At 35.3% G+C, this 9,672-nt stretch overlaps 1 protein-coding gene across 1 annotated transcript; it reads left to right on the top strand.

The window, feature by feature from the left end:
• The first annotated feature begins 8,399 nt into the window (after positions 1 to 8,399).
• LOC112912042 (olfactory receptor 10AG1-like) lies at positions 8,400 to 9,335 on the top strand. The gene has a single exon (XM_025988771.2). It carries the CDS (start codon positions 8,400 to 8,402, stop codon positions 9,333 to 9,335), a length of 936 nt encoding a protein of 311 aa, XP_025844556.2.
• The last annotated feature ends 337 nt before the right edge of the window (positions 9,336 to 9,672 follow it).

Genomic DNA, 9,672 nt, shown 5'->3' with positions numbered 1-9,672 from the left:
GTATTGCCTTTATTTGGAGACTAAATCTGGCTTAAGGAAATTTGTGCAGTTGCCAAGTTGACCAGCAATGACCGTGATGGGTAGTTCTTTATGTCAGCATCTCTAGGCTATAGTGCCTAGGGTTCAGTCAAACGATAATCTAGGCATTGTTCTAAAAATATTTTGCAGATGTGGTTAACATTTAAAATAAACTTTTAAGTAAGATCGTACAGTTATGTATCATGCTTTTACACACCATGAATATTTATCATGTCAAAGTCCCCAAACTATGAGTATTTTTATAACCAAGAATATAATAACCAAACTGTGGAAGGAGCCTCGGTGTCCATCGAAAGATGAATGGATAAAGAAGATGTGGTCTATGTATACAATGGAATATTACTCAGCCATTAGAAACGATAAATACCCACCATTTGCTTTGACGTGGAAGGAACTGGAGGGTATTATGCTGAGTGAAATAAGTCAATCAGAGAAGTTACAAACATTATATGGTCTCATTCATTTGGGGAATATAAATAATAGTGAAAGGGAATATAAGGGAAGAGAGAAGAAATGTGTGGGAAATATCAGAAAGGGAGACAGAACATAAAGACTCCTAACTCTGGGAAATGAACTAGGGGTGGTGGAAGGGGAGGAGGGCGGGGGGTGGGGGTCACTGGGTGGCGGTCACTGAGGGGGGCACTTGACGGATGAGCATTCGGTGTTATTCTGTATGTTGGCAAATTGAACACCAATAAAAAATAAATTTATTATTAAAAAAAATTTAAAATAAACTGATTTTGGGGACACCTGGGTGGCTCAGTGGTACAAAATCTGCTTTCAACTCGGGGCGTGATCCTGGGGTCCTGGGATAAAGTCCCACATTGGGTTCCCCACAGGGAGCCTGCTTGTCCCTCTGCCGATGTCTCTGCCTCTCTCTGTGTGTCTCTCATGAATAAATAAATTAAATAATAATTAAAATTTTAAAAAATGAAATAAACTGATTTTAAGGAGATCATGCTTGATAATGTAGGCTTCATCCAATCAGTCGGAAGGCCTCAAAAGCAAGACTGAGGTTTCCCTGAGAAAGAAGAAATTCTTCCTCAAGGCAGCTTCTTTCTGAGATTTTTCAGGAGGCTACCTTGCCCTACACATTTTAGCTTTTCCAGCCCCAGTAGTCTCATACCCAATTTCTTGAAATAAGTCTGTGTGTGTGTGTGTGTGTGTGTGTGTGTGTGTGCGCGCGCACATGCGTCCATGTGTCTAAGAGTGTCAGTGCTGGTCTCTGCCACTGACATTTGAACATAAAGTGGTGGCTCTAATCAGGTCATGGTGTGTGGAAATTCATGTTGCTGAGCATATGTATAACCTTCTCCCTCCCCCAAGTCCATTCTGTTCATGAACACATTGTGCCATGACAGGTATAGTTGGCCAAAAGGCTATATAGTAACCACAGAAAGGGTAACCCTGTCTGCTTGATTATTAAAATTCTCCTGTCTAAAGTGATTCATTGGTAAGCATTCAATGTAATACATAGATCTTCTCTCTTTTTTTTTTTTTTTTTGCATGTTCAGATAAGTCTATCCACACATCTTATACTCAGAACTTCTTGTCATCGGGATGCCTGGGTGGCTCAGGGGTTGAACATCTCCCTTTGCTCAGAACATGATCCCAGGATCCAGGATCCAGTATCACACTGGGCTCCCTGCATGGAGCCTGCTTTTCCCTCTGCCTATGTCTCCGCCTCTGTGTGTGTGTGTGTGTGTCTCTCATGAATAAATAAATGTTTAAAAAAATAACAAAAACCTCCTTGTCATCAATTTTCAATTATATTCCTTCCAAGTCCTTGACCATTCAGTCAAACCATTGCCTTTAATCCAAGAATCAATACGGAATTTCATGTCTAGCCATTTTTCCTTTTTAAGACTCCATCTGTCAGATTTCCAAATGACTTTCCACATGAATAGTAGGATCAACTGGTCGTTTCTGCAAAAATGCCATCCAAGACTTGGATTGAGATTATATAGAGTCTAAAGGTCACATAGGGGATAATTACCAGCATAATGATATTAAATATTCCCAACTTTAATATTTAAAAATTTTAAAACTTAAAAAAATAATTTTGTGTAGTTGTCAGTATATTTGTACTTCTCTTTTGAAATTGTTCCTAAGCATTTTTCATACATGGTATTTAAAAGGAATTGCATATTTAATTTCACTTTGTATTGTTCATCAATAATTGCATTCATTATAATTGATTTTACTGTATGTACTGAAATATAATTCTCATACAAAAAACATTTAAAATATACAGTTCAGTTCAATAAAATAAACAGTTCAATAATTTCAGTGCATTTATAGAATTATGCAACCACTTCTCATCTTCCTACTCATACCCCCAGCCCCAGTCAACCACTAATCTACTTTTTCTCTATAGATTTGGCTATTTTAGGGGATCCCTGGGTGGCGCAGTGGTTTGGCGCCTGCCTTTGGCCCAGGGCACGATCCTGGAGACCTGGGATCGAATCCCACGTCGGGCTCCCAGTGCATGGAGCCTGCTTCTCCCTCTGCCTGTGTCTCTGCCTCTCTCTCTCTCTCTGTGTGTGACTATCATAAATAAAAAGATTTGGCTATTTTAGACTTTTCACATAAAGTTAATCATCAACTGTTACTTTTTGTAACTTTTTCCTCACTTACCATAATTATTTGGAGGTTTATTCACTTGTAGCACATGCATATACATTTGTATATCTATCTATTCACTTAATTTGAGGACTTTCTAAACTTTGGCTGTTATAAATAAAAATGCTATAGATATTCATGTTCAACTGTTTATGTAGATGTATCTTTGGGGAGGGGGGGTTGGAGTATATACCTAGAAGTGGTATTGAAATGTCATTAAATAAATTTATGTACAACATTTTAAGAAGTATGCAAACTTTCCAAAATGTCTTCTTTTTACATCCAGATAAGGAATATATAAGAATTCTAACCAATTCACATACTCATAAGCATTTGTTATTATTTTCATTTTTGATTATAGTAATTCTGTCAGGCATGAAATATAATTACGTTGTGATTTTGATTTGCAATTCCCTCATGGCTAATAATATTGAGAATTTTCCATGGTGCTTATTGTCTATCTGTATATCTTATTTAGAGAAACATCTATCTATTTAAACCTGTGTTCCATTGTAATTGAATCATGTGTCTATTTACAATTGATATATGAGATGGTTTTATTTATTTATTTATTTTTATTTTTTTATTGGAGTTCAATTTGCCAACATATAGTATAACACCCAGTGCTCATCCCTCCAAGTGACCCCCTCAGTGCCTATCACCCAGTCACCCCAACCCCCCGCCCACTTCCCTTTCCACTACCCTTTGTTTGTTTCCCAGAGTTAGGTGTCCCTCATGTTTTGTCACCCTCACTGATATTTTCACTCATTTTCAGATGGTTTTATGTATCTTTATTATATATTTATATTTTCTCTATTAGGTAATATATTTATTTATATTGTATATTTATTTGATAGTAAAAGTATAAAAGATTATGTCTTCTGAAAATATGTACCTATTTCCCTTCTTCTCTTTCTTCTCTTTTTCTTTTCTTATCTGTATGTCTTTTATTTCTTATTCTGGTCTTGCTGCACTGTGTAGAATTTCCTGTACATTGTCAAATATAAATAGTTATTGTGGATCTCCTTGTCTTATTCTTGATTTAGGGGAAATCATTCTGTTTTCTATCAGTAAGAGTGATACTCGTTGTAGATTACTTCATAAAATGGCATGAATGAAGCTCAATTTATTGAGAGTTTTTGCCATGAATAGGTATTACATTTGGTCAAGAGCTTTTTCTGCATCAGTTGCAATAATCATGTATTTTTGTCCAGTTCAGGTAAAATGGTGCATTATCTTGATTTCTAGATATTAAACCAAATATGCAGTCCTGGAGTCAATTTCATTTGGACCATATGTATTATCCTTTTCAGTGAAAAAAAAAAAGAGTGTTCATTTTAACAAACAACACTGGAACAATTGAACATCTATCTAAAATATCTAAATTCTCTTATTTTATTATTATTACACCACAAGGAGCCACAGTTAACCTGAAAATATACTTGACAGGGAACTGGGTGCCATAACTCCTTGGTATTTTTGTTTGGTCATTTGAGAGGAGTTGATGATAGTCATAGAGTCTTGGCTGGTTGCATGGCAGTACCTAGAGAAGTATTTTCTAGTTTCTCTTCCAGCTTGGAGAAGGAGGGTCTTCTGGCTAAATTTGACATAGGGGATTATGCTTGGAAATTCTGCATGCTGTTTCTTCTAGTTTCCTTCTTATTCTAAAAAGGAATAAGTGAGTGCTCCCCTTAAACCCCGTCCTCCCTTTCTATCCTGTGGGAAATGATGAGACTATCTGACTAACATGGACATGATGATGGCAGGTTCACACTGAAGGTGACATCACTGCCCCAACAGCCCTAGATTTCTTACCTCTGAATTTTTTATGACAGAGAAATAAACTTTAAGACACTACACACTTGAATCTTTATTAGAACATCTTAGTTTCTATTATAAGTAATATGTAACCATAAATTTCTGATTTTACAATGCCTATATTTCTTAATGATCATTAAAAAAAGTAAGAGACAGCGAATTTAGAGAAAGAGTGGTATGGCCAGATGTGTTTTTGGTTATTGTACCAAACTCCTTGATTGGCAGACAGAATGGTTTAGTTTAATTAGAAAGTGACACAGGAAAGGAGCTGATCCCAAGGGTATAAGATATTTCCTTCTTAAAGAGCACTAGGTGTGAATATATTTTAGAATGGAATTAACTTCTGTTTCAAATAAAAGTAAATTACCTGTCAAAAATACAGTTCTCATTCTGTCTTCTTCAATCAATAAAGGCAAGCATTGTATTTAACCTTGATCCAAATAGGTAAGCATGAATTTTTGTCTAATAACAAATTTAACTTTACTAACAATCATGTTTTTGGTGATCATCAAAGAACTGAACAAATTTTATTTACAGAAAATTTTAAAACGGATCCTTTGTCAATATTGTTACTCTGGTTTAACTTCAAAACACTGATTCAGATTGCCTTTTAATTTTTCTGACTTATTATTATAACATAAAAGAAAATATAAAGTACTTTGTGACATAATAGACCAATATATCAAAGATTACTGACTTCTGTATTATCATCAAGATAATCATCACTGTCACCATCTTTGGTGCTAACATGCATAACTACTATGTGTTAAGTAGTTTGCAGTACTAAATCTGAAGAATATATCTCCTGAAAATTTAATTATGTATAACTAAGGAACAAGATAGTTAGTGGACCTTTTTGAAATGGGTTTGCATACAGCTAATACCAAAGGTAATTTTTGCTTGTTAAGAGTTAGGTTTCAAAAAAAATAATAATTAAAATAAAAAAAATAAAATAAATTTAAAAAAGAGTTAGGTTCCATGATAAATGATTTTAAAGATAGTAAAGAGATGTCAGCATGCTTTCATTTTTATCTTTAGCAACTTCTAAGGGAAAAAGCCTTCTGAATTGCATCCACCAAATTCCGATTTTTTATTTCTTAACTTCAATTTGATTTTACATACCTGTTTTGAATACAAGCATGTTATACATTCAGATGATAGATCCCATTGAAAACCCAATCTTCACATCAAAAAATTATTTCAGCGGAAGACCAGAGAAAACAAACAAAATATTTGAACAAAAGCAGAATTGACATTTACCTGCATGATATAGTATTTTCTGAGTTGTATAAGTAGAGCATCTAAAGGTTTCCAGAAGTCAGAAAAACTAGGGCTATGCTGCAAGATTTGAGGATGCTTTTGTTGGTGAGGTTGTGTTCAGAATATAATCACATGATTCAGTTAATATTTTAATATTTATTTTAATCATTATTAAATATTAATTGTTAAATCCTTTTTTACTCTATAAATGGTTTTACACTGAGAATTCCATCAGATATTCATAAAATTATTGTTCCATTTTACAAATAAAAAGTGGAGGTCAAGCAGAAAAGCTTCAGTAAATATAGAACATTATATATATAATATATATATTTCAATATTTTATTTGTTTGAGAAAGAGAGAATGCACAATTGGAGTGAAGGGTAGGAAGAGTGGGAAAAGAAAATCTTCAGCATACTCCACTCTGAGCCTGATGCCGGGCTCAATCCCATGACCCTAAGGTCATGACCTGAATCAAAGTCAAGAATCAGATGCCACCCAAGCACCTCTAGAACATTATATTCTTGATTGCAAGTTTTGATGCTGCTTCTCCTTGTTAATTGTTTGTTAGTTTCTTAGTTTCAATTTGCTTTTCAAATGTACTAGTCCATTGGAACAGTAAGAAAAAAATGTAAAGGAAACCAAATAATGAGAGAAGAGCTTACATGAAGAGCAGATCCAATAAAGAGAATAAATAGAATGGCAGTTTCTGAGAGCAATGGTTTATTCATCAAATGTGGGTGCATGAGGCATGCTAGTCTAGAAAGATGCAGTGATTAATTCAACAAATAATTTGAGTAATTGTGCATATATTGGACACTATGTCAAATTAAATAGGTGAATAAAGCATAGTAAATGTGTGTAGGATGGTACAGCGAAAAACAGCCTTGGTTGTGTAGTCTTGTATAACACCTATCAGCTGCTAATTTCTGACCATCTTACACTCACTTATAGCATTTTTACATTCTCTGTAACCAAGTTTCCATTGAAAGAATTGTTTAATAGTGGGGTAAAATTTAAATACCTTTATTACTTTATTTTTTATTTTATTTTTTTTTTAATTTACTCATGATAGTCACAGAGAGAGAGAGAGAGAGAGAGAGAGAGAGGCAGAGACACAGGCAGAGGGAGAAGCAGGCTCCATGCAAGGAGCCCGACGTGGGACTCAATCCGGGTCTCCAGGATCACGTCCTGGGCTGAAAGCAGCGCTAAACTGCTGAGCCACCCGGGTTGCCCTGAGTCTATGTTTTTAGCTTAAATTTGACCATTGTCCATATAAAACACACTTAGAATATAGTTATAGACATATCTTCTCTTTGCAATTAGTTTCTATTGGCTTCCAAAATAGCTAACTCATAATATGCAAGTTATGTAGACATATTGAAAAAAATGAAGCAATTTGCTACTTCCACAAGAGTGAATGAAAAGAGTATAATTCAAACACATACACAAAACTACAGAAGGCATGCTTGATCTATAAGAGGGAGAGAAGCAGGGGACGTCTGAATTTTATAGGAACTCATGTTTACACTAAGGTATAAGCATCTAAGACTGTTCCAAAGAACTACCAATTTGGCTCATTTGTAATTTATTCAAGAAGTGAGTAAATCACATTTTGAAAAATATATATATATAATATGAATTGTGTAGAAAGATGTAGAAAATATCAAAAGAAGTTTATAATTGACTGATAGCAATGAGAAAAGTACATTCACCCCGATACACTCATGTGCATAAACATAGACACATATGTGTGGAAGGAAAAGAGAGAAAGGATTAATGGGATCATCAGAATGATAACAGTTATTAAGGATCTGGGTAATTTAGGAAGGTCTCAAAGATGAGTTTTGGTTGATATTTCTTTTATAAGGTAAATTTGTGAGGGGTGTACCTTGTAATTGGGATTGCTTTCTTGAGCATAAATGTTAGATGAGCCTGCCTTCTACTATTGGGTATTTCAGGACACATACACCATTTTAAACTTCATTTTCTTCCCTCTGCAAAACCTTAAAAAAATGACTGCTGATTTCAGGGATCTTACACTGAAATACACAGTTTAAAGATAAAATAACACCCCATAATTTTAGTGTTCGGCTCATCGATTTTCTTTTATAGTAAAACAGTTAAGCATGCAGAATGCCAAAGCTCAAGAGACTTAGAAATACCCAAAAAACCCCACTACTTTAAAAATGAACTGTATTCAGCCCGAAAGCCAATTTAGGTGGCTTACAAAATATTTACTTGTGCAATGAGATTCATTTTGAATTGATAATAGTGGAAAACAGAGTTGAGGGGTGGGGAGAAAACATAGGAGGTGAAAGAATGGAATCTTTGCCACAAGTGAACATAAATTCAGATTTTGTACTTTTGAGTATTCCTATGGATAGCAAAATGATAATCACATATCTTCATGGCAAAGCAATATGATAATTCATATCAGAAAAAAACATTGATATTTTTTCTTACAAATATATTTAATAATAATGAAAGATACACTTCAACACACTTTACAGTGCTGGTAATTACAGATTTGTTTTAACAGAGGATGGGAAAAATTGGTAGGCATGCCATCCTGTTTGTGCGTAAGAAGACAAGAACCAAAGAAATCAGAGTAACTTGGACTTCTGATTCAATCATTCCCACAGATGACGTTGAAGAGATGAGAGCAGAAGACAATGGTTCCACAATAACACAATTTGTACTCTTGGGATTTTCTGACCTTCCAAACCTCCAAGGGTTTCTATTTGGGGTGTTCTCCATCGTTTATGTTATTATCTTAATTGGAAATAGCCTCATAATAATAATAACCAATCTTGATGCTGCACTCCAGAAACCCATGTATTTTTTCCTGGCAAATTTTTCCTCCTTGGAAATCTGTTATGTGTCTGTCACCCTCCCCAGGATTCTGGTGAACCTTTGGACTCAGGACAGAAGCATTTCTTGGTTGGGCTGTGCCACTCAAATGTGCTTCTTCCTCATGCTGGGAGCCACTGAATGTTTCCTCTTGGCAGTGATGGCCTATGACCGCTACGTGGCCATTTGTAACCCTCTGCACTACCCTCTCATCATGAACCACAAGATGTGCGTCCAACTGGCTGTTGGTGCCTGGCTTAGTGGAATTCCAGTCCAGATAGGACAAACATGTCAGGTGTTCTCGCTGCCTTTCTGTGGTTCTAATCAAATTAACCACTTCTTCTGTGACATCCCCCCATTGATCAACCTGGCTTGTGGGGACACTTCACTTAATGAGATGTGTGTCTTTGTAGTTGCTATATTATTTGCAATGATTCCCTTTCTATTTATACTTGGCTCTTATGTGAAAATCATTTCCGCCATCCTAAAGTTGTCCTCAGCCAGGGGCCGGTCTAAAGCTTTCTCCACCTGTTCTTCCCATATCATTGTTGTGCTTTTATTCTTTGGATCAGCTACCATCACCTACTTAAGGCCCAAATCCATTCATTCAGCTGGAACTGACAAAATGTTGTCTCTTCTCTATACCATTGTGACTCCGATGTTCAATCCTATGATATACAGCCTTAGGAACAAGGATGTGATTGCAGCACTCAGAAGACTGTTACTTAAAAAAATTGTGTGATGAGTTTAATTGTAAAACTTTAGCTGCTTGCCACACATTGATCAGAGGAACATTTCTAATTTCTACATTCCCTTGTAAGAAGTTAGCTATTTCCAGCTTATGATGTACTTCTACTTACTTCTAAATACCAACCTATAATTTATTGTGCTTGGTTATGTATCGTGCAATTTAATCTGTCTTCAGTGGCCCAAGCCTAAAGAATAATCCTGCCTCATGAATAAAATACTAATATCCACCACACATTTCATATGAAATTTGAATAGAAATGAAATTTATATAAACTAGGGATGCTTGTGGCTCAGTGGTTGAGTATCTGTCTTTGGCTTGGAACATGGTT

Source organism: Vulpes vulpes, chromosome 5 (genome assembly GCF_048418805.1).
Source record: "Vulpes vulpes isolate BD-2025 chromosome 5, VulVul3, whole genome shotgun sequence".
Classification (NCBI taxonomy): domain Eukaryota; kingdom Metazoa; phylum Chordata; class Mammalia; order Carnivora; family Canidae; genus Vulpes; species Vulpes vulpes.
This window is presented reverse-complemented; position numbering and strand designations above follow the sequence as displayed.